The sequence below is a fragment of the Pipistrellus hanaki genome (assembly GCF_964339955.1).
Source record: "Pipistrellus hanaki genome assembly, chromosome: 3".
In the NCBI taxonomy this organism is placed as follows: domain Eukaryota; kingdom Metazoa; phylum Chordata; class Mammalia; order Chiroptera; family Vespertilionidae; genus Pipistrellus; species Pipistrellus hanaki.
Genome location: NC_140505.1, coordinates 29209049 through 29235586, shown reverse-complemented (window position 1 = coordinate 29235586; position 26538 = coordinate 29209049). Strand labels below are relative to the sequence as shown.

At 38.2% G+C, this 26538-nt stretch overlaps 1 protein-coding gene and 1 pseudogene across 2 annotated transcripts; both read left to right on the top strand.

Moving 5' to 3' along the window:
- The first annotated feature begins 3278 nt into the window (after positions 1-3278).
- ABHD13 (abhydrolase domain containing 13) lies at positions 3279-25310 on the top strand. Its single transcript, XM_084879976.1, has 2 exons — positions 3279-3576; positions 20559-25310. The coding sequence occupies exon 2, from the start codon at positions 20579-20581 to the stop codon at positions 21590-21592; it is 1014 nt and encodes a 337-aa protein (XP_084736102.1). The 5' UTR covers positions 3279-3576; positions 20559-20578; the 3' UTR covers positions 21593-25310.
- On the top strand, positions 12499-13557 carry LOC311620517 (farnesyl pyrophosphate synthase-like; annotated as a pseudogene). The gene has a single exon. The product of its transcript is annotated as a farnesyl pyrophosphate synthase-like (transcript).
- Positions 25311-26538: the final 1228 nt, after the last annotated feature.

Below are 26538 nucleotides of genomic sequence, written 5' to 3'. Positions count from 1 at the left end.
AGCTTAAATCACTCTGCACAGGGAAATAGCAGAAATCCAATTAATGTCATATGCCATAGTGTCATATGTCATATGAAGGGAATAAATATCATTTTGGCACATCAACATAAAAGTAATGAATATTCTGTTGAATCCTCCCCTAAGATTATCCATAAACTCCAAGCCTTTAAAACTCCTCAAACCGAAGGTCCCAGCAGTGCTCTCCCTTCCAGAAGCACCCCTCCCCTGATCTTCCCCCACAGGCACGTATCTCCTAAACTCTAAGGGACCCCAGAGGGTTGCAGCTAGGGCAGCAATGGGCAGTGGCAGTTCATCCTGGGCATGTTGCCAAGGGCCCCTTTTCTCTGACTTCTTAGTGATCTGAAGCAGCGCTGCCTAGGCTCATTTCTTCACCTAGTCCCTCCTCTGTTATCCTAGGCCCTTCCCTGTTTCCCTGTTCTCAGCTTCAATAAAGGTCCTCTAAAATTCACCTGTAATCATATACAAGTTTTCTTGCACAAAGTCAAGAACCCACACATTATTGGCCAGCCCTAGGCAGATCTGCTAAGGGCCAGGTCCCCTTTCTGGTAATGTTCTTATCTCTTAATACAGAAATAATACACAATTCATAATGATACATATCTCCATAATAAAGAGCCAGAGTGTAAGGACTGATCAAGATCGAAGGCTGACCATCGGGGAAGTCAGGGCTGGGTTGCCATGGGAACCTAGTGCTGACTGCTGAGGCTGCAGGCCCTGTGACCCAGCCGTGACTGCTGAGGGGGCTTAGAATCAGGCCCGGAAAGAGACCTGAAGAGAGAAGCAGAGGCTGATCTGTAGCGTCTGAGGCAGCTTTTGACTAGCACTTGCCTCTCTCTTTCCCTCCAAGCCTGGCCAGCATCCTGTGTCTATTTCTCTCCAGGCTTCTACCTGGGCTGCTGATCAGCCCTGCCTTTCTTATAAGGCCCTGTTGATAGGCCCAGAGACAATGACTGGGATAGAAACTGGCCAACCAGAACCAAATCTGGGTCAACTATGAGGAGGCAGTGGCTGCCTAGGAGACAGAGCTTTTGACGCTGACTGGCATAGAAACTGACCAATCAGAAGCAAATCTGGGTCAACTGTGAAGAGCCAATGGCTGCCTAGGAGGTGGAGCTATTGACACTGACTGACATAGAAACTGACTAATTAGAACCAAATTGACCAGCAGGGGAGGGCAGTTGGGGTGATCAGGCAGGTAGGCAGGTGAGCAGTTAGGAGTCAGCCATCCCAGATTGCGAGAGCGGTGTCCCCGATTGGAGAAGGTGCAGGCTGGGCTGAGGGAACTGCCCCCTCCGTGCATATATTTCGTGCACTGGGCCACTAGTACAACTCATAATGCAGATATAAACAACTGAATAATATAGATATAAATCAACTATGGATTCTTCTAGTATCTGTTCAAGGATTCAAATTAAAGTTATTATCAAACCTTTATTGAGCACCTGCTATGATATAGTAAATGCCCTGGGTATACAAGATTGAGAAATGAAAACAAACCCAGTCCTTAGGTTTCAGCAGCTGTTGATTTCTACTGACATTTTATTATTTTAGACTTTCTCATGGTTGTTTCAAAGAGAATCAAGGGTTTTTAATTGAGCATCTTACAGCTTTCTGTGATGATTAGTTTATTTATGTAAGCAATCTACCTTAGTGCCTGGCACTTTGGTGCTCAACAAAAGGAAGTTAACATAAGAAAGAAACCTGCAAAGAATTTTTGTGAGTTTATTTGAGCCAAATTGGATAATTGCCGCCCGGAAGCAGAATCTCAACATATTGAGATAATGCTCTGGAGAATGGCGGTTTTTCACCTATTTTTATAAACTACCATCCAAGGAGGAGATGTAAGTAGGTTACGTGAAATTCATTGGTGATAGATTAGGGATGTGGGAGAAAGCAAAGGGAAACCTCTGAATTTGGGTAAAAAGTAAAATTACAGACACATGCTTCTTTTGTTCCAGCATAGTTAGCAGTCAACAATTAACATGATAACAGTAACAATGAGGGAATTTGTAGTCTCATGCCTGGTGCCCTGAGAGGTCAGAAAAAAGAGAAGTTCCAAGTTACCCTGACATTCCAAAGTTATGTTATCGTAGATGCAAAAAAACAATAGGCTCTTTTAAGATCAAAGTTGACCTTTGTCAGGGAAAGTACTGGTCTAGGACATGACTCCCCACCATAGACTGCTTTTTAATTTAAAAAGTTTTAATATCAGACCATCCTATGTTGTTACTTTAGGTCTTTGAGTTTACAAGACCTCCACGCAGGCCTTCCCTACATCAGTGAGGTTAGTATGCGGACCCTTTTTTTGTCCACACTTTTTTTAAAAAAATATATTTTATTGATTTTTTACAGAGAGGAAGGAAGAGAGATAGAGAGCTAGAAACGTCGATGAGAGAGAAACATCGACCAGCTGCCTCTTGCACACCCCCCACCGGGGATGTGCCTGCAATCAATGTACATGTCCTTGACCGGAATCGAACCCAGGACATTTCAGTCCGCAGACCGATGCTCTACCGCTGAGCCAAACCGGTTTCGGCGGGTCCACACTTTTATTAAGCTTTTTTTTTTTTTTTTTTTTGACCTGGGGCTCTTGATCTGGTAGCAGAAATCAACACATTCTGTAAATATAAAACCGTGTACACAGAATAGCAAAAGGCCAAGTGAAAGGGGACAGGCATCTGTAAATAAACAATCCCGTACAATCACGTGTCCAGGGGGTTTAAAGGTGAAGTTAATAAAGCTCTAGTTTCAGGGGCACAATTGTGGGGCCACTTCCAAGACCAGGAGAGTAGCCCTAGCAATGTCCCCTCGGTATTGTACTTTAGTAATTTGCAAAAATAAGATAATTTTGCATTCTTTTTATTTAAAAGAACTCCCTAATTCTTGCCAGATTTTCAGGCCCCACAAAAACCTCCATCTGCCCGACGGTCCACAGAAGTAGGAGAGGGCTGGGTTGGGAGAAAACAAACAAAAAGAGGAAAATAGTTAGGGAAGCGGTTTAAAGTACAGGAACTCACTCCTATTGTACTCAGAACAACCATCTAGGCCAGACACTTTCGGCTGTAAACACGCTTTCAGCAGAGAGAGCTGGTGGGTTCTGAGCTCTCACCCCAGAGACTTGGATTGGGGCCGGGGGTCCCCAGACAACCCTCTGCAGAGCGGCTATCCCATTGGAATCGCGAAAACGCCCGCGGCCAGGCGCCCCTACGTATCTTGTCCATCTCCGGCCGCCATCCCCGGCGACTCCGGGGCCTCGATTTCTGCGCATGCTCACTCCCCACTATAGGTAGAGACCGGGAGAGCGAGGCAGGCGGAGAGCCCGTGCTGTGGGAGCCGCCGCCGGGAATATTTGCTGGCGACACCGACCGTGGGCCGGAAGTGGAGGAGTCGAGAGGACGCTCCGGGGCCTCGGGCTAGAGACTGAGGCGACGGCGGCGGCGGCCCCTCGCCGGGAGGAGGACGATGTGGAGAGACGGAAGCGGCGCGGGGGGACGCTGCTACGCGGCATCTGCTTGCGTGTCCGCGGCCGACTGCGCAGCCCGCGCGCGGGTCTAAGTGAGTGCGGGGCGGCCCCTGAGCGCCGCGGGGGCCGCGGATCCCGGGAGGTCGCGGGGAGCGGAGGGGGTTGGGGAGTAGGGGAGATGGAGGTGGCTGGCGGGCGCCTCTGTGGCGCCCTGGCCCGGAGCTGCGACCTCTGGAGTCCCGGGCCTGCGGCACCCGTTCCCCGCCTCGCCGGCTCCGGGAGGAGCCGGGTCCGCAGCGGCCGCGGGTAGGAGCCCACATGGGCCGCTCTCCGTGGGAACATCGCCCAGGCCCGCCGGTGCCCAGCTGGGACGGTGCCGAAACGGTGTCTGAGAATCGTGTGTCGGTGGTCCTTCGGGTAACGTGTGCAGATCGAGACCTAGCAATCATCCCGTCCCTCCCCCGCACTGCCCGGAAAAGTGGAATAAAAACCCCAGCTTCTAGGTCTGAGGCTTATAGCCCGGACCCATCCCCGTCACTAACAGGTTTACACCTTCGGATGCAGGGCAGGAAGTTTTGGGTGTTTAAGAAACAGCAGATCTTCCTCCCACCCGCACGTCCCCCCCCCCCCCCCCCCCGTACCATTGAAGTCTATTTTTGTGAACAATTATTTTCAGCAAGTCGCGTTTCCTGTCAAGGTCTCATGACCAAGAACAAGACCTTTATTCCACAGCTTTTGCATATGTTTACTAGTAACTGCACCAGAGGATATGGACTTTTAAGTTTCGATGTTTGATTTTCATTGATCTTCTCCTAGTTTCTTTGGCATAGATTAATAGTTATTTGTGTACATGCTTAGATCAATCACCTGTCTCTTACTAACAGGTTACATTTTATTCCACTAGAGTAGAATATTAAGCTGTCCAAGAGTTATGTCGTAATTATCCTACTTAAGACATAGGACTGCACCATTCAGTGATTGTTAGAGAGACTGACTACGTGCCAGACACTGCTACCTACTGGAAATTCAGAGTTGGACGAGACAAAGTCACTCTCATCATTAGAGTCTATGGAAAAGCCACTGCGTTATACTATAACTAGTAGCCCTGCCCACTAATCCGTGTGCCAGTTGCTCGCTAGTAGCTCGTTGCCGCCTTCCTGTAGCTCCCCGGTTCCCCCACTCATAGTTTGCTGCCCTGCCCCCTCCGGTAACTCTCTGCTGTCTGCTTGTAGCTCACTGCCCCACCCTCCTGCTGATCCTTAGTGGTCCTTAAGCTTCAAGGTGTAACGTCTATTTGCATATTACATCTTTATCATATAGGAAGGATAGTAAGTGCTACCACATTAGTTTGTATGAAGTTTCACTGACTCTGCACTGACTGCCTTAAGTTTTGCCTCATAGGAGTAACTACAACTATTAATACCGTGTTTTATATTTGATCTCAGCAGTTTTGCAATTACCTGTTTCATCCTCTTATAGGTATGAGAAAGCTATTTAGAGAGGCAGAGTTGGCCAAAGCCACCTAACTATTAACAAACCAAGCCCGAAAACACTCTCCACTGCACTACACTGCCTCCCATCAATAGTTCATTTGAAATGATGAAAGCAAGTCAGCCTATGAGTATCTACAAACAGATCTTGGTGCACCACCTGCCTTTGACAGGCACATTTCATTACCCCTTGCCTTCTGGATTTACTACTGAAGTTGTCCTGGGTTAACGGAATGACTTAGTGGTGGGTACAGGAAGCTTTAACCTAACATTCTCCTAGGATCTCCCCTCTCTTGTCACTTATCTCAGGAATATGTATTTCTATCTCTGTTTTTCATTAATTCAGAACTCAATTATTACTCAGGAGATTCTAAAATTTTCCTAATTCTTATTTAGTCACTTCAAGGATGCCTGAGGCCCTTTTATACTCATTTTAGAATACACCTACAGAAGGTTCTAGTTCTTCTAATTTATTCTAATTAAGATTTTTCCTGATATAATAGACTGCTACTACATCATTACATTTTCTGTTACTGCTTCTTATAGTGTTACTGGAATTATGAAGATGTAGGATTTCCAGAACATGAACTGGGATTTCATGCATTTATGAGCTGGCCTGAGAGACTTACTTCTTTTGTAACATTGATTTCATAAAAGAATAAATTGTAAGTTTCATCCATGCAGTTTATAGTAAATCATTACCCCTTTGTAAGGAGGAAACTTCCTGGATTTCTTTGTCTTAATTCAAACATCTGTTTTGTATTGATAGCCTTGTAGATTTTATTTTTTAACCATTTTCTTCCTTATACATATTTATAATCTTGGAATAAATTGGATTGGCTTCCTAAGTGACAATAATCATCTTTTTTTTTTTTATTCTGTCAGAGTTTACTATATTTACTAAGTCTTCCATACTTCAAGTGAAGGGGAAAGCACAAAAATAACTGTTGCTGCCCAGTATAATTGAAATATCTGCTCAAGCAGATTTAAATCTCAGTTTTAAGTGCTGTCTGAACTGTTCAATTACTATCCAACATTTTCATAGGCAGTTATGTTCATTTGTCCCACAGGACTATAAATACACGCTTTTTCATTATTGATGGCATGTGGGTAACCATTAGGGAAATAGATGATTTATTCTGTGGTGTCTCCAGCACACTGGCTGAGAGCAGCTATTTGTGTTTCCGTGTCAGCTGTGCAGCTGGCATGGTTTCTTAACTTCCCAGTGCTTAGCAGACAAGGAGATGTACTCAGGCAGGAAGGCAGAATCTGAGTTCTGTATTACCTGAAATGCGATGAGAAGCTGTGAATTCTCCCAGAGTACCTAAGGAGCACCATGGGATACTCAGTCTTCCCCTGTAATATAGATGTTAGCAGTGACACATGGAATTTGCTTTCCACTTTTACAGTTTTCACTTGAACCTATGCATTGTTCTATCACTTGTAGATATGTTTTTTAATGTATGAGCGATTTTTATTTTTAAACAAAGTATTCCTAAAATTATTAATTTAAGATGGTCTTTAAGGAGCTTTAAAAGTAATAGTTCACTAATGACTTAGGATATTTTTATTTTATTTATAATTGGTTAACCTTTAATCAAATCGTTTTTGGAAAATTCACATATAAGTAAAATCTTTTGTAGTTTACAAAGACCTTTTACTATTGGCAAAATCAGTAAATCAATATACACTATGCAATACAAAGTAAGCTTTTGCAAATACAAGTAATTAACATTTACTTTTATTTGGTGAGACAGTTCTTATCTTTATTAAAATATAATTTTATCTGTAATTGAAAGAATAACATATTTGTCTGATTTACTCTGATAATTATTGGGACTATACTAATTAAACTGTACCATTGCAGTTTGAGCTTTAGTTCTTGATGTATTTAAGTTGTTATTCTTTATTTTTAATTTTTTGTATAAAATGTTGTTGGGTAACTGATTCAAATAGATTACCAATGTCAGAGGGAGAGCAATAAAATTATTTGGCAAGGAGGAAGTTTAGGGTGGTTGTTACTCTGGACTTGGAGTTAATCTTCAATGTACTGTTTTACCATCATTTACTTTTTATTGGAGAGAATAACCTAAGAAACACATGACAGTTCCTTGTGTACTTAATTCTTTCTCTCATTTATAGCACACTCCTAAAACATACTATATATAATTGTTTAGCCAAAGTTGTGTTCTTTAATTTTAACTATGTGATCTTTAAAAATATGTTATTTTGATGAGGGAGGTCTGGGAAGAAGACTGAAAATGTCTGGTGAATAAAATATTTTACAAACCTCAATTGAAATATAAAATCACTACATCTTTGCCCATCAGAGATTTCTAGAGACCTGTTTTTAATCTTGGGTGCATACTTAAATTATTATTAAAAGTCACATAACCAGGGCCACCAACTTTCTACTATTTAGTAAAGACACTGTTATTTATAATCTAATCAATATTTCTCCAACTTTACCTTTTTTTCTTCTTCTGTTGCCTGTAAAATAGAATTTGTGAGATCTTAGAGGTTATTTAGGTAACACCTCTTCCTTTTTACAAATGTAGAAATTTAGATCAAAATGGGGCACCACATTTTACTGTGGATTTATGAAGTGATCTGAGAATATATGATGCAGCACTCACTGGATTAAAGCCTTACATAGGGCCGAAACGAGGTTAAAATATAATCTCTAAAATTTCTCATTTGTCTTATGTTTATGATCTTTGGGAACCTGAAGAATGTTAGGTGTTTTTATTAAAGACTGGAGCACGGTGCATGGAATTTGTTCAAGGGGGCGGCGGGGTACCTCAGCCTGGCTGTACCCTCTCCAATCCAGGTCCCTTTGGGGGATGTCTGATTGCCGGTGCGGAATAGGGCCTAAACCGGCAGTCGGACATCCTTCTCGCAATCTGGGACCACTGGCTCCTATCTGCTCACCTGCCTGCCAGCCTGATTGCCCCTCACTGCTCTCCCCTGCTGGCCTGATCTCCCCTTAACTGTGCTCCCCTGCTGGCCTGATTGCCCCTCACTGCTCTCCCCTGCTGGCCTGATCTCCCCTAACCACCTCTGCCTCGGACCCTGCCACCGTGGCTTTCTTTGGAAGGATGTCCGGAACATGTCCGGTCTATCTGGTCTAATTAGCATATTCCCTTCTATTAGTATAGATATTTATTTTCTAGTATCTAGCAAACTTTAGTAACCTGTATATGTATTAAATGAACAAAAGTTTTAACATAGTACATCTTTCTAAATTGAGAAAGTCTCTGGGGGGGAGGGGGGAAGCAATAAGAGTGTATAGTAGGCAGTATGGAAAAGTAGTAACCAAACTTTGTTCTCAGAACTCCTGTACATTTTTTAATCCTCTTTACATTTTTAAAAATATATATTTTATTGTTTTTTTTACAGAGAGGAAGGGAGAGAAACAAAGAGCTTGAAACGTTGATGAGAGAGAAACATCGACCAGCTGCCTCCTGCACACCCCCCACTGGGGATGTGCCCGCAACCAAGGTACATGCCCTTGACCGGAATCGAACCCTGGACCCTCCAGTCCGCAGACCAATGCTCTACCACTGAGCCAAATCGGTTTCGGCTACATTTTTTTTTTTAAATTTGAGGATTCCAAAGAGTTTTTATATGTGTGGACTAAATATAGATATATTTATTGTATTAGAAAAAATAGCAAGGAATATGGCATCATTTTACATTTTTATAAATATCTTTAATGTCTGCTTAATATAAGACAGGCAGGTTTTCATGTTTCATTCTCAAACAGTAGGTTGTTTTAGATGAAATATATAGAAAAAAATCAGGCCCACACAAATTTATAGTTGTAAAGGAGTATTTTTATAGTCTTTTAAGATAATCTGTATATATAAAAGTCTAAGCAACTGACTGTACATCCGTCTGACCTTCTGACCAACTGGCTGGTACATATGACATGCACTGGCAATTTAAAAGTAAACATTGACTCGTGCATGCCTAATACATATAAAGCTCTCATGCCAATTGCACATCTGTGTTTCAATCTGTCATTGATTATGAATTTGATTGTTTTTGTTGATATTCTGAAGCTGTGTTGTTTTTATATCATGTTTTAATTTTTTTTATATCATCTTTGTTACAGCATGTTATTGTTTATTAATTGATTTATATATTATTTTCATATGCATTTTACTAATTTCCTTTCATCTTTGACACTTTTATTATAGAGAAATGGCAAATAGCAATATTAAAATATTTCTTCTAATTAATTTCCTTTCAATGTGCATAAATCCATGCACCAGGCCACTATTGTGGATATTCTCTAATACTACAATATTTAACAGGTGATAGTTTCTTAAAGGTCATTTATTTACATTGTGAAATCTGAAACCCATATCAAAGAACTTTTTGTTTCTGTTACATTAAAATTCATTATTTTTTTCTTTATTGATTAAGGTGTTACATATGTGTACTTATCCCTCCATTCCCCCACACTCACTCGTGCCCTCATCCCCCCAGTGTCTGTGTTCATTGGTTATGCTTATATACATGCCTACAAGTCCTTTGATTGATCTCTCCTCCTTCTTCCCACACTCCCCACCTTCCCTCTGAGGTTTGACGGTTTGATCAAAGCCTTACTTACATAGGGCCTATGTTCTTTTATTAATGCCACTTGCACCCACAGATGCTTCTATGTCTCTGGGTATGTTTTTGTTCATCAGTTTATTGTTCACTTCCACAAATGAGTGAGATCATGTGATATTTATCTTTCTCTGACTGAGTTATTTTGCTTAGCATAATGCTCTTCAGTTCCACCCATGCTGTTGCAAATGATAGGAGTTCCTTTTCACAGCAGCGTACTATTTCAATGTGCAGATGTCCCACAGTTTTCTAATCCACTCATCTGCTGATGGGCACTTAGGCTGTTTCCAAATCTTAGCTATGGTGAATTGTGCTGCTGTGAACATAGGAGTGCATATATCCTTTCTGATTGGTGTTTCTGGTTTCTTGGGCTATATTCCTAGAAGTGGAATAACTGAGTTAAGTGGGAGTGCCATTTTTAGTTTTTCGAGGAAACTCCATACTGTTTTCCACAGTGGCTGCATTCCCACCAGCAGTGCATGAGGGTTCCCTTTTCTCCGAATTCTTGCCAGCACTTGTCATTTGTTGATTTTGTTGATGATAGCTATTCTGACAGGTGTGAGATGGTATCACATTGTCATTTTGATTTGCATCTCTTGGAAATTAGTGACTTTGAGCATGTTTTCATATGTTTCTTGGCCTTCTGTGTATCCTCTTTTGAAAAGTTTATTTAGGTCCATTGCCCATTTTTGATTGGGTTATCTTCCTTTTGTTAAGGTGTATGAGTTCCCAGAAAATATTGGAGGTTAAACCCTTATCGGTGATAATATTGGCAAATATGTTCTCCCATGCAGAGAGCTTTCTTGTTTTGTTGATGGTTTCTTTTGCTGCGCAGAAGCTTTTTATTTTGATGTAGTTCCAATTGTTTATTTTCTCTTTAGTTTCCATTGCCCTAAGAGCTGTATTGGTGAAGATATTACTTCAGCATAAATCTGAGATTTTGCTGACCATGGATTCCTCTAAGATTTTATGGTTTCCCGTCTTACATTTAAGTCCTTTATCCATTTTGAGTTTATTTTTGTGTGTGGTATAAGTTGATGGTCTAGTTTCATTTTTTTGCATGTATCGGTCCAATTTTTCCAATACCATTTTTCTGAAGAGACTGTCTTGACTTTATTGTATGTTCTTGCCTTCCTGTCGAATATTAATTGAGCATAGTGGTTTGGGTCGATATCTGGGTTCTCTATCCTGTTCCATTGGTCTATATGTCTGTTATTGTGCCAGTACCAGGCAGTTTTAAGAACAGGATTGCTGCATCTATTTGGGGTCTTTTTTTATTCCATATGAATTTTTGGAGAGTTCTTTCTAAGTCTGTGAAATATGCCATTGATATTTTAATGGGGAGTGTATTGAATCTATAGATCGCTTTGGGTAGTATGGACATCTTAATGATGTTGATTCTACCAGTCCATGAACACGGTGTGTTCTTCCATCTGTTTTTGTCTTCCTCCATCTCTTTTTTTCAGTGTCCTGTAGTTTTCCGAGTACAGGTCTTTTACCTCCCTAGTTAAGTTTATTCCTAGGTATGTTAATTTTGGGATTTTTTTTTGTTTGTTTATTTTTTAACCCATACCTAATTTTGTGACACCATTCATTGGTACAAAACTATTTGGAAAATAATAGTTTGCCATATTGAGCAGATTTTGCAAATATTGACATGTTTAATAGTTTTCAAAATCTCCTCTCTCTATATAAAACCCTAATAAGCAAATAGACCTAATGGCAGAACAATCTAACAACCGAACAACCAGTCACTATGACATGTGCTGACCACCAGGTGGCGCGTACAAAACATTACGGCGGTGGCAGCAGGTGGCAGAGCATAGAACATGGCAGGCTTTGGCTGCAGTGGGATGGTGGAGCAGTTGAGCAGGGGTGCCAGACCAAGGCAGGGTATTGGTTGCTGTCATCTGAGTGAGCCTCTGGTGGTTACTGAAAATTCTTTGCTCCCACATGCTCTGTGCCCTGCTTGCACCTGCTGTTGGTGCCAGCCCCGTATACACCCACTGCTGGCACTGGAACTGCTGCCAGCCCCTGGTGCCGGCCCCAATCACTTGGTGCCATAAGTGGTTGCGAGCAGCAGCTGCCGCCCCCAATCGCCTCTCACGGCTTCTCCACCTCTGCCTACTTCTTAGGGGTGAAGGGGGTCGACAGGCTTCTCTAGCACCCGCTGCCAGCGTTGGCCCCACTTGCACCCATTGCTGGCTCCAGAGCTGCTGCTCGCACCCACTGATGGCACTGGCCCACCCACAGCTAGTGTTGGAGCTGCTGCTCACATCCGCTGCTGGCATCTGGCGCCAGCCCTGATTGCTCAGCGCTGTCAGTGGTGCAAGCAGTGGCTATCAGCCCTGATCGCCCCTGAGGGCTTCTCTACCTCTCCCTGCTCTTGAGGGGTGATCTGGGCAGCAGCCACTGCTCGCACGTGCTGACGGTGCCAGCCTCACTCACACCTGCTTCTGGTGATGGCCCCAATTGCTCCAAGCTGTCAGCAAATTCAAGTGCGGCCAGCACCAGCAGCGTTTGGGAGTGGCAGCGGCAGGAGCATCAATATGTTGCTTATAGTTTAAAACCATTCCTTTAAAAGGAAATATATCTATTTGTCTATATATTATAATAAAAAATTAATCATGCTTTTGTATTATTTCTTGAGAATTTCTTACTAATATCAATATGGCATCTCTAACTACTTCATCTAAATAAAAAACACAAACATAATTTTTAAGGTTGGCTTTTAAAAATTCAAATATAAGATCTGTGCATGTTAAAGTAATGTGCCTATTTTGATTCCGTAACATAATTTTAGTTTATGTCCTTATATATTGACACTCAGAATCAAACATATGTCTTTAAAAAATGTATTTGTTGGAAAACTGGCATTCAGGAACAGTATTTTACTCCTCCCTCAGAATGAATAGAGACCAGAAGTTGGATGTTTATGACCAAAAAAAGCAAAATTTCATCGAGCACTTCTCCCAGATTGTCAAGTTACTGACTGAAGGTGATATGAGGCATCCAAATACAGGAGATCTATTGCCCTGCTCAAGGAGGTCCTAGAGTACAATGTCATAAAAAGTGCTAACGGGGAATGATGGTGCTGATAACATTTCAGGATCTGGTGGAACTAAGAAAGCAGGATGCTGATAGTCTCCAACTGGCCATGACTGTGGGCTGGTGTGTGGAACTGCTCTAAGTTTTCTTCCTGATGTCAGACAACATGGATTCATCCCTCACCTGATGGGGGCAGATTTGCTGGTATCAGAAGCCAGGTATAGGTTTGGATGCCATCAATGATAGATACTTCTGGAAGCATGTATCTACTGACTGCTGAAGCTCTGTTGTTGAGAGCATCCCTATTACCTGAACCTGATTGAACTCTTCCTGCAGAATTCCTATCAGACTGAGATTGAACAGATCCTGGACCTCATCATAGCCCCCCAGGGCAGCATGGATATTGGCAGATTCAGTGGAAAGAGGTACAAATATATTGTCAGGTATAAGATAGCTAAGATAGCTTTGTACTCCTCGCTTCCTGTAGTTGCTGTCAGGTGTATGGCAGGTTTCGATGAGGAGAAGGTACATGCCAATGCCCAGAAGATCCTGCTGGAGATAGGAGAACTCTGTGAGATTTAGGATGATTACTTTGACTTCTTAGCAGATTCCAGTGTGATGGGCAAGATTGGTACTGACACCCAGGACAACAAATGCAGCCTGCTGGTGGTTCAGTGTCTGCAGTGGGCCTCTCCAGAACAGTGCCAGATCCTGCAGGAGAATTATGGGCAGAAAGAGGCTGAGAAGGTGGCCCAAGTAAAGGCACTCTATGAGCAGCTGAATCTATAGGCTGTCTTCACGCAGTATGAGGAAGACAATTACAGCCTCTTTCTGGGTCTCATCAAGCAGTACTCTTTGCCCCTACCCCCTGCCACCTTCCCGAGACTAGCACATAAGATCTACAAGTGGATAAAGTGACTGCCAGGGTGGGGTGGCTCAATAAATTACAATAAATCCTCAATATATATATATTTTTTTACACATACTTTTTTTCTAATTAACATAAAGCATGCAAAATGTTAGGTGAGAAAGAGGAAGTGTGTAGTTTTGGATAATTTTGAGATGATGTTGAAGCATCAGGTACTCAAAGAATAAATTGATGTAGATGGAGTAGACATAGTAAGTGGAAATACTTCATATACAAGTATGATAGTTGGATCCATGAGAAAGAATGACTTCACTGAGGGAAAGAAGGTAAGTAGATAGGACCTTGGAAAATGCCCAAATTGGAGTAGGTCAGAGGGGAAAACACAGGAGTTTGAGTATACTCGAAGCTGAGAAAGAATTAATGTTTGGTGCCACTTAGGAAAAACCCATTAGATTTATTAGCAAGAGAGGTTTGCTTTTTATGAGTCATCAGACTCTCATGATAGTAAGTAGTTAAGGAGTTAGCGGGGTGGTTAAAGTTACAGATAGGTATTAGAGACATTTGACATGTGACAGCTGGTATGGTAACATGGCAAAAGGCAGAAGTGAGAAATTGATTTGAGATGTAGACATATGCAAATTGTACCCTCTACTGGGAGTTTGACCAGAAGTTCAACCAGGGGGCGAGGCCAGCTCACAGCTCCTCTTCCTGGCCAACTACGTTTCTCCCCCGCCCCATCAGGACCCACAGGTTGAGAACCACTAGCAGGGTCCCCTAAGACCATCGGAAAACACAGATATTTACATTGCGATTCATAACAGTAGGAAAATTAGTTATGTAGCAGCAAAAATAATTTTATGGTTGGGGGTCACCACAACATGAGGAATTGTATTAAAGGATCACGGCATTAGAAAGGTTGAGAACCACTGCTTTAAAGGGTAACTAATCACCTTGCTTATTCTTCATGATCAGCAGTAGTGGTCTTGTGTTCAGCTGGGCATTCACACTTAAAAGACCCAATGGACCATACCATACCTGGCACAAACCTCTCTGCTTTGTTGAAAGAAATGAGAGAGAAAACCCAGGAAATCAGCATCAGATGTATTGTTCCTAAGTGATAGTACAGGCTGGTGGAAAGATGACACATGGGTGGGTGCCTCCTGACTTGTTTTGTGCTCCACAAGACAGAGCCCACTCTTTTTACTTCTCACATGGTATGTGTAGCTCTGCTCACTGCGCAATCCAGATTTAGCACACCAATAGTGGTCAAGTTTACCACACAAAATGTTGCTTAGAAACATAACTGATATGTTTCCAGGGAAACCATGCTAGAAGGTTAGCCAGAGGTAATTTTTATGGAGAGAAAAGGTTTTTGTTAACCCTTTACTCAATTTATTAACAAAATAAATGGAAAAAATTTGTATAAAGCTTGCTTTGGAACCTACTGTGGACTGTATCAGAGACACTATTCATTTACATCAACTATCATAGCATCTGGGATAATTTCAGCAAATTTAGTAAATAAAAGTTCTTCCTATGTTAATTTTGCTTGTCCTAGTTCCCTTACGATAAAGACTAGGGAGCAGAAATTATTGGCAAATTGGGTTATGTAAAAATAAGGCAGTCAGTGAATGGAGGTCTCTTTCTATACCATTACTGTGCCATAAACGTATTAGAAAGACAAGTAGACAATCAAGAGCAGTTTTTATTAACCTATCTTTAAAGTTGACTTCCATTAGATGTTTCTCAAAATGAATTGGCATTTATTCTGACTCTCACAGTTTAACAGTCCATTGTAAGATAATGTTTGTTTATTACAAAGTCATTTAGTTAAGGCGATGTTTCAGGAATGCTCTGTGGAAAACTGCAAGTTGAATATTTTCCCTAACCAATAATGGTCTCAAATATGCAATTTTTCTTATATCCACTCGTAAACATATATGTCCAGTGCTCAGAACAGAGTTATGCTTACTTAGAAGTGGAGAGAAATCTGGATTGAGGAGAAGTTTAATAATTCAGATATGTTACTGGATTTTTTTTTTTTTTTTTTTTTAATTTTACTCTTGTTATACTACCCAGTAGGGAATGCAGTAGTGAAAAAACACACATAGCTTCTGGTCTATTTAAATTCAATATTGTATGTTGAAATTAGAAACTAAAGAGGCTACTTAAAACAATTATTTTTTAGTTTGAATAATTGAAAATTTTAACTGTATAGATTTTTTTTTTGTGTGTGTGTGTGTGTGTGTGTGTGTGTGTGTGTGGTTTGAATTTCAAAATATGCCTTGCCTAGATATTAGAAGCTTTGTATTTTATCTAGTGTTGCAATATGTTTTTTTTAGTCATTGATACACATTTTGTTTGATTTGAAAATTGAGTCAATTCATTCCTGGGATTATCTGGGTTATAGAAATGCTTTACCATGTCCTTTTCAAATTTTCAGATTTTATTTTTTCTTTTTCTTTTCTTTTTTTTTTTTTATTGTTCATCAGATTTTTTTATTTTTTATTATTATTTTTTTAAAATCAATCTTTATTGTTCATATTATTACAAAGGTTCCTCATTTCTTCCCCCCTCCACCAGGTTCCCACCCCACCCTCCGCCCCCTCCCCATCTCCCATTGTCCTCATCCATAGGTGCACAGTTTATGTTCAGTCTCTTCCTCCCTCCCTTTCCCCGATAGTAAATCCCTTTTCAGATAGTAAGTCAGTTACTTAGCATTTTCTCATATCTATAATACCTCCACATGCCCAATGATACACTTCACACAAAAGACATTTCCAAATAGGTCAACCAGCCTCTTCCAGGCCCCACCCAAGGCACTCACAGATCAACATCCCAGCACTATACTAACTCAACATATCCAGATCTAAGCCTTCATCACTTGATTCAGCAGACCCTCAAGTTCCCGCAAAAGTTTCCAGCCATGGGGCAGGGGCAGGCGAGGAGCGAGCTGTTCCGGGCCTGGCTGCTCCGGGCCTGGCCTCTGTTGCTCTGGTTCGTTCCACAACCAGCTGCTCCGGGTCTGGCCACTGCCACTCCCGACCTAGTTGCTCTGGATTTGGCTGCTGCTGCTCCGGGCCTGGCTGCACCCGACCCGGCTGCTCTGGGCCCGGCTGCTCCGGGCCTGGCCACTCCCAGCCTGGCAGCTGCTGCTCCGGGCCTGGCAGCTCCCAGCCTGGCAGCTGCTGCTCCGGGCCTGGCCGCACTAGACCCGGCTGCTCTGGGTCTGGCCGCTCCCAGCCTGGCAGCTGCTGCTCTGGGCCTGGCCGCACCAGACCTGGCTGCTCCGGGCCTGGCCACTCCCAGCCTGGCAGCTGCTGCTCCGGGCCTTTATTTTTTCTTATAGTTGTGTGGTAAATTCTGATTTGATGTTAACTTGAGCAGAACACAGTAAAGAATGTAGTAGTACAGCCAGAAATACTTGGTCTTAAAAGTAAATAAAATTAATATATCTATAGCATTTATAAATGCTTCTTAAAACTTCATTTGATAATACAGGCATTTTAAGTTCTCATTCTACTGAAAAAATAATTCAGACTGGAAATAAGTGATAAACCCAAGATTATTCTGCAGATATGTATATGATAATATAGACCAGTGGTCGGCAAACTGCAGCTTGCAAGCCACATGCGGCTCTTTGGCCCTTTGAGTGTGGCTCTTCTTTAAAATACCATGTTCTGGGCTAGTCTATTGTATTTTGAAGAAGTGGCGTTAGAAGAAGTTTAAGTTTAAAAACTTTGGCTCTCAAAAGAAATTTCAATCGTTGTACAGTTGATATTTGGCTCTATTGTCTAATGAGTTTGCCGACCACTGGCTGGAGACTTTAAGGCTGATGGGATTTTTGTGGCTTTTCCCCTTACTATGTCGCCAAATAAGTGATGTTTGAGTTAACCATCTCCCTAATACTTCTCAAAAATGATGGGTCTGATTATGAAAAAAATAAATAAGTAAAAATTTTCACTAAAGAAATATATTAAATAATTTACTTTTGAAATGTTACAGTGCTCTAGTATATATTTTACATCACAAACCTTGTTAATCCTAATTATTACACAAAATTATTTTATCTTGTTGTATATAGTTAATGCCAGTGTGTTTCCTGTCTACATATGAAAATCACTCAGATATTGCTTATAATTAAAAAAATAAAATAAAATAAGTAAATGTTAGGTTAAATGTTTAAGTGACCTGATGTGTTGTTGAGAATTATCCACAACAACAAATGGATATAGAGAATAGCCCTGTCTACTTTAAGCTATTGGTAAATAACAGTCATAGATTGTGAAAGGCCTTTTTTGTTGACCTGGAACAATGATTCAGTATTTACTGTAATTGGCTTAATCTTTTAGTCTGATTTTTAACTAGTTCTGACACCTAGTGGTCAGATATTGATTCTATAGCTTTTAGGTTTGGGTTTTTATTTAACTGACATACCTGCTTTCCTCTAGTGCTCATTGTAATTAAACTTGCTGCAACTGGGTGGCAGTATAGATTTCAGAGAAACTTCAGAAAAATATGATGTCCAGAGTCATTTGAACAAGAATTCAAATTTAAAATCTGTTTAACAAAATAGTAAATATGTTTCGTGAAATAATAGTGAAAAATTGAATCTGTTAAATTATCTAACTCATCTTTATAGCCGTTCTAACTTTATTTTGTATTTCTGTAGTGTTTAAACCTAACAAGATAAATTAAAATGCTACATTTACTACAGTTTTACAGTACAGTTTTAAAAATTAGTCATTAATAATTATGTATCAAATGTAAGAGTGGCTTCTTTCTGATAGTTTATTAGTAAAAGGGAATTTAATGTCTTTTAAAACTTGGTAAATATATAAGAAAAATCTTACCTCTTGCCATTTTAAGACAACATGCATACATTTTTTATTTGATTAAAAAGTTGACTTTTGATAGCTTTTTTTCTGAGTTTTCTTTTTATCAGTTGTATTTTTCAGCAGTATTTAAAAAAAATTGTCTCTAATAAGTCACTTTCTTAATTTTTCTTTGGTTCTCAAAGAAAATTTCTGTTTCTTTTACACTTACTCCCCAAGTATTTATGGCTTTATCAATATAGCATAGCAATCAGTGTTGACTCACTGGTATGAAATTGCAATAAGGACTATATAAAATATTTTACATATTTTGTTTATTAGTAATCTGAAATTTCTTTTTAATCATATGGGAAAGACAAAATATTACTTTTTTCTGAATAATACATTAGAAATGAATGGTTAATTTAAATAAATTATTTTTTAAGTTTAGCTGTGAAAACCTCCAGGTAGAGAGGAAAATATTTTATTTTTCTTGTTCTGGTTTGTTTAATTATATTTTTTTCTACAAGGTAAAAAAATATTGACAATATTATGTCAGATTGGTCTTGATAGGTTAGAATCTGTTAACTACCTCAGGTTTGCCTTCAAACTATCTCAGTAATACTATAGAATTCCAAAATCTGTTTCTATGCACTAATAAGTATCAGAGAATTCTGAAAAAAATCCAATTTTCAGTACCATCAAAAAGAGGAAGATCTCTAGGAATCAGTTTAACCAAGGAGGTGAAATACCAGTACACTGAAAATTGGAAGACATTAAATGAAAGAAATTGAAGAAGAGACAATTAAGTTAAAAGCTATTTTATGCTCATAGATTGGAAGAATTAATATTCTTAACATGTTCATACTACCCAAAGCAAACTACATACTTAATATTGAGTCTGTATCAAAATCCATTGGCATTTTTTACAGAAATAAAACAATTTATCCTAAAGTTTCTATAGAACCATAAAAGACCCCAAGTAGCCAAAGCAATCTTTAGTAAGGAAAAACAAAGTGGGAGGTATCACTCTTCCTGATTTCAAACTGTATTACAAAACTGTAGCAATCAAAACAGTATTGCATTGGCACACAAATCAGTGGAACGAATAGGAGCCCAGAAATAAACCCACGCATACATGGTCAATTAATTTACAACAAAGAAGCTAAGAATATAATGGGAAAGGACAATCTCATCAATAAATGTTGCTGGATCACTATCTTACCATGCACAAAAGTTAACTCAAATTGGAGTAAAGACTTTAATATAAGACCTGATATTTCTTTCCTAGAAAGAAAACAGTGCCAAGCCCCTTAATATAAGTTTTGGTAATGGTTTTTTGGATCTACACTAAAAGCAAAGGCAACAATAGCAAAAATAAACAAATGGAGTATATCAGATTTAAAAGCTTCTGAACAACAAAGGAAACCATCAACAAAATGAAAAGAAAACCTTTAAAGGGGAGAGAATATTTGCAAATCATATGTCTGGTAAAGGTTTAATATCCAAAATATATAAAAACCTCATATAAATCAGTAGCTAAAAAATAAAGAGGGCAGAATGTCTGAATAAACATTTTTCTAAAGAAGATATACAGATGGCCAATAGGTACATGGAAACACTACTCATCAGGAAAACGCAAATCAAAACAATGAGGTACCACCTCATACCCGATAAAATGCTAGCATAACAAACACAAGAAATAACAAATGTTAGTAAGGATGTGGAGAAAGGGAAACATTGTTCATAGTGGGTGGGATGTTAATTGGTACAGCCACCATGGAAACAGAATGGAGGCTCCTCAGAAAATTAAAAATAGAACTACAATATGATCCAGCAATTCCACTTCTCGCTGTTTATCTGAAGAAAATGAAAATACAGCCAGTCCACTTATACTTATCCCTGTGCCTCCCTGTTCTTTCATATAAAAATTGGGAACATGGAATCAACTTATTTTTCTATCAAATCAAGGATGAATGAAAGTACCTGGCAGTAAATGCTAGTAAGCACATTTCACAAAATGAATATAGTTTGATGACTATGATAGCACTGGAGGGAGAAGAGACTATTGATAACAGAAGGAACAAGGGAAATTAGAGTAACCAGTTTTGTGGATGGATTGATGTAAGCTTCTAAGGATTCATCTAGTATCGAGATTTATATGGATCATGGATCTAACCTTAAGAGATAAGTGTTAGATTACTGATAATGTCTCTCTATTTTTGTTTTTGTTTTAGGACACTTACAGAGAGCTACAATGGAAAAGTCCTGGATGCTGTGGAACTTTGTTGAAAGATGGCTAATAACCTTGGCCTCCTGGTCTTGGGCTCTCTGCCGAATTTCTCTCTTACCTTTAATAGTGACTTTTCATCTGTATGGAGGCATTATCTTACTTTTGTTAATAGTCATATCAATAGCAGGCATTCTATATAAATTCCAGGATGTATTGCTCTATTTTCCAGAACAGCCATCTTCCTCACGCCTTTATGTTCCTATGCCCACTGGTATTCCACATGAGAACATTTTTATCAGAACCAAAGATGGAGTGCGTCTGAATCTTATTTTGGTAAGATATACTGGAGACAATTCACCCTATTCTCCAACCATAATTTATTTTCATGGGAATGCAGGCAACATAGGTCACAGGTTACCAAATGCATTGCTTATGTTGGTTAACCTCAAAGTTAATCTTTTGCTTGTTGATTATCGAGGATACGGGAAAAGCGACGGAGAAGCAAGTGAAGAAGGACTCTACTTAGATTCTGAAGCTGTGCTAGACTATGTGATGACTAGACCTGACCTTGACAAAACAAAAATTTTTCTTTTTGGTCGTTCCTTGGGAGGAGCAGTGGCTATTCATTTGGCTTCTGAAAATTCACATAGGATTTCAGCTATTATGGTGGAGAACACATTTTTAAGCATACCACATATGGCCAGGACTTTATTTTCATTTTTTCCAATGCGTTACCTTCCTTTATGGTGCTACAAAAATAAATTTTTGTCCTACAGAAAAATTTCTCAGTGCAGAATGCCTTCTCTTTTCATCTCTGGACTCTCTGACCAGTTAATTCCACCAGTAATGATGAAGCAGCTTTATGAACTCTCCCCATCTCGGACTAAGAGATTAGCCATTTTTCCTGATGGAACTCATAATGACACATGGCAATGCCAGGGTTACTTCACTAGCCTTGAACAGTTCATCAAAGAAGTAATAAAGAGTCATTCTCCTGAAGAAATGGCAAAAACTTCATCTAATGTGACAATTATATAATGTTTTTCTATTGCACTGTATTTTAATTTGTGCAGACTGATAAAGAATGTTCCTTTCTAGAAGTGTGTTATATCTGTACTTGTCTGAAGAGTGACATTAAATGTTGAAAGGACTTTAGTGCTCTTTAAAGATGATCCAAATAGTTTTTTACATTTAAAAAACTATAATTGTTGGGATTATTTCATACATTTTCATCAAACGTTTCAATGTGTTTATGTGTTTGTATCTTTAGTTTAATATGACAGAAGAATATATTCAAAAGTTTCTTGTTGCTAAAGTGTTATACTATGATACTTAAGATTAATGGCTGGGTGTGGAAGGGGAGATATAAATGAGAAACCTTTGGATATTATTCCTTTAGTAAATATTGGGACAATCATGGTATATAAGCTTAGTTCTGTAACTGCATTTTTCACCTTAAAATAAAGTGCATGATGATGTTTTATTTCTTGAATTATGCAATGCAATGTTTTTAATGTAAATAGCACTGGTTATATACCAATGTATATGGTAACCTGGGTTATATATTTTTATGTAAACTATTTTGGTTTTGGCAAGAAGTGAAATTGAGGCCTGTGTGCAGGTTGCTATTGAATTTTGCTCTGGCGTATGCTGAGATTCAGCTTTTTCTTACAAATAAATGGGACCCCACTTTCCAACAAAAATGTACTGTGGTTTGTTAGGTATAGTCTGGATCATGGCATGCAAAAATAGAAATTTAGAATCTTACTGCAACTTCAATGTGCATAATTGAACTTTTTTACATTTGTAGTTTTGGTGGCAAAGAGAATTTTACCTTTTATCAGTTTCATAAGTCTACAGGTAAACCACCAATGGCAGTCATAACTTGTTTAAAAATTAAAGTAGGAACCCTTATTACATAATTATATATACTGTTTTACAGAAATTTCCTCGTTTGACTTTTAAGTCCCAGTATTTAGGTATATCTAACCCACTAAAGCCACGGTGTCATTTATTGGACTTTCTGAAAATAAATACAACAAAAACAAAAAAGCTGTGCTCTTTGGTTTAGTTATAATATTTTAGTTATAAAATAGAATTGCAACAAAAGACAATTTTCTACATGTAGGAATATGGGGATGAAGGAATGCTACAACTTTTTATCACAGAACATATTATACATTTAACTATCAAATGACTATCAGTGGGAAGTAGTATTTAGTCATATAGAAATGTATGAAAAAATTTTTTAAAAAAAGCTCTTTAAAGTTGCAGGATTGACATATATATATATACACACACACACATATATATAAGCTATGAGGCATAATTGTACTAAGTTGTGTCAAGCAGTCCTCAAAAATTAGATGTATTTGAGCTCTGTGCATTATGTCAGCTTTAGATGTAATATTTTTAATATTTTGCCTATATTTATTGGCTTCGTGCAAGCAGCTAGAACAGAGAAATTATGGGTCAATAGTTTTGACCTAAACTTAAAACTCTTTCTATGGAGATAGGGCTAGAAATACTTTTGCCAAATAACATTCGTCTCATTCACTTTATGTCAATATCTAGAAAACAGTAAATTACAGCAAATATTATTAATGTTTTTCTATAAATTATTGTAAAAAAAAAAAAGTCATGCTTTTAAAAACAAATTTGGTAATGCATATCATGGAAGGTGTATTTTGTATGTATAATTTCACTACAATTAAAGGATACTTTTCATCTTGTCAATCATGTAGAATGACTGTCTTAAATAGTAATGTATTAAAAGGAAAATACTTAATACAACAAAATCTATTGTATTTAGACATGAACTTACATGGAAAACCTTAGACTCGTATCATTCTTTAAAGTTTATAAAGTACCTTCTTATGTTTTCATATATTCATTTAGTCCAGTACTACACTATGAAGAAATTTATCAAATTTAGTTGTAAATATGCTGATGAAGCCTAACAGCTTTTTCTTCATCAGTGTTTTGTTTTATGCTTTTTAAAATACTTCATGTTTATAAACAATCTTTTTTTCTTTGTAAGCCAGGACTTCAAAAGTTGTAAAGTACATGTATCCCATCCCTGTCTTCATTCTCTTTGGGTTAAGGAGCCTTTCTTCCTGCAGCAAATGGGTAGAGGCTGTTTCTAGGGCTGTAGTACCTGATTTCTACATTTGAGAAAATTTCTTTAGATAGGAAGAAATAGAAAACAAATTCAGTTCTTCAAACTGTGTCTAACTTTTGGCCAAAGCATTTGGTGTTAATAAAATGTGAATTCTGAATGAGTCACTTTATTTTTGGATTCATAGGTTTAGTGGGAATAGAAGTGTGTCCGTCTTGTGTATTAATTTCTGGCTTATCAAAGAGCAGCTATAAGAGTTTCTGAATGAATTTTAAGTTATTAAGCTGCTGTAAATTGGGAAATATTATTTAAAAATGCAAGATATAATTTATTTAGATCAAAATCTGTTTTTTTATTTTAAGGGATTATTGGTGAGAAATGACAAAAGGGATCCTAAAAAGGGTATTGCAAAATATGGGGAAAATAATTTATAGAAGATAAAAGAATAATACTAATAGAACAGAAAGAGCAACAGAGTGAAAGGTTATGTATTAAATGTAGATCTAGAAATAATTAACTGATGAGATTGGTGAAAAGGAAACATAACAATGCAGAACAGTTAAATACCAAACATTTCTAACAAAGTGACTGGAGCACCTAATATTGCCACTACCCTATACTTTTGCACTTTGGTTGTAAGGTAGATATTTTCAATTTTGAATTTTTAAATATATATATATTTTTTTTTACAATTTTGAATTTTTTTAATATATTTTTTTTATTGATTTCAGAGGGGAAGGTAGAGGGAGAGAGATAGAAACAGCAATGATGAGAGAGAATCATTGATTGGCTGACTCCTGCACGCCCTCTACTGGGAATCGAGCCCACAACCTGGGCATGTGCCCTTGACCAGATTTGAACCGTGACCTGGTTCAAAAGTTGATGCTCAACCATTGAGCTACAATTCTGAATTTTGTTATAGGGCAGCTTAGATTTACTTTTTCATGATAGGCTCTAGACACATGATAATTACCAAAACTCCAGTTTTGGTAATATGTCACTGAATTAATTATGTTGTAATATTTCTTAAATGAGAATTCATACCACCTCATGCTTTCATATTTATTTCTTAAAGTTTGAAAGATTTGGTTTGAAGTGGGAATAGATTTGTTTGGTGGAATTAAAGAGTGAAGGCCATATTCAATTTTATATGTTATTTTGCAAGCTCAGATTAAGTGTAGAAGTGTAGTTTTTATTTGGTTCCTTGTTTTCTTGAGATTGTCACAGAAGACACTTTTTAAATTAGGTCATAGTTGAAATCCTTCACTGACCACCTCCCTTTCTGTTTCTCCTATTATATTTGACAACAATTAATGGGTTAAAAAAATTAGATGCTTTTGGATTATCCACTTAAATTTATGTATTTTCATATCACTCAAGTAAAGTTGAGAATGACAGAGCACAGACATCTATTTTTTAAATAATAGGATAGAAAAAGCATTCCTGTTTATATTAACTATGTATGTACATCATCTTAGCTAATTAAAAATAATATATTCACTTGTATTACAAAATAATGCATTCATCCAAATAGTAGTCAACATGTTTTTACCAAATGGCACAAATATACTTCCATTTATATTTTGTATCTTAAAAATATAGTCTAAAGAAAGACAGTGGATAAGAGACATTTTTTTTTTTTTTTTACAAAAAGTACCATATATTCATATGAAATGGAGGAGTGTGTATTAATTTATAACATTTTCTGTCAGTACAGCATATACTTAAAATTCAAGTTGCTTTCAACCTTTTTAAGTATGTTCAGGATAAAGTAATCCAATTTCATAATGTAAAACATTTTTGTTGCCATATTTTATTTGAAGAAGTAATAAAATTTTTAGCTTAAATTTGAATGTTATGTGCTAACCATGGCAAGCCAACATTTACATTTGTTTTTTTATAATAAATTTCTTTTAAAATATACTTTCTATTTTTCTGTACTGACATGCAATAAATTTATACATTGAAAGTTTGACTAATGTCTTAAAATATTTTGTATTCAGTTTCAAAAATATTTTCTATTAACCTAAGTTATATGGTAGGGCATTAAAGTTTTCTTAATGGTTAAATAAAATTCAGACTATATATTGAAATTAATTTATAATGATGGTGTGGATAGAAAATAGTTTGTTCTCTTTTCTCATACCCTCTTGCATCCATTTAAGCTAATACTAAATATTTTCTACATATGAATCACTGGTGAATGAATAGGCCCCAGAGCATTTGCTTAATCTAGGAGGGAATAAATGTTCATCCTTTTGTGGCCTTCAGATTTCATCAAGTGCCTTTTCATGAAATTCTTAAGTGTGTTTCCCACCCTTACCCCCATTAGCATTGAGTTAAAGGTTTGGGAAGATTTTCAGAAGGCCTTATATTCTTTCAACTTTAAAGGGTTTGTACCTTGCTTTCTGTGGGTGTGGGTGTGTGTATGAGGTTTTGTTTGTTTGTTTTGTTTAATCCCTTTACCTTTTTCACCCAGGCCAGAAACCTCTCCCCCAACCTCGCACCACAGCGCGCCCCCCCCCCCCCCGCCTGTTGTCTGTAGCTTGCTTTCTTAACAAGAAACTGAAATGTGTGAATAGTTTCAGAACTAGTAGCATGTTAGGAAAGTATGACAAACCTTAAATAGCCCACCTGCAAATAGAGATGAAGAATTTGTTTCCTGGAAACCATCTTTCCATGGGTAAATCTGGTGGGAAGTAGGATCTCTCATGTACTTCCCTGAAAGATCGCCAACCTAAATCCCAAGATGAAGCAGTTTGTAGAACTATTTCTTATTTTCAAAAGATAATTTCACATTCCTATTTCACTCCAACTGTTGCTTTACCATCTGTTACATCTTAAAGTTCATGAACAATTGGATCTG

Coding starts and splice junctions, on each gene's coding strand:
- ABHD13 (XM_084879976.1), top strand. CDS start 20,579: ATGGAAAAGTCCTGGATGCTGTGGAACTTTGTTGAAAGATGGCTAATA.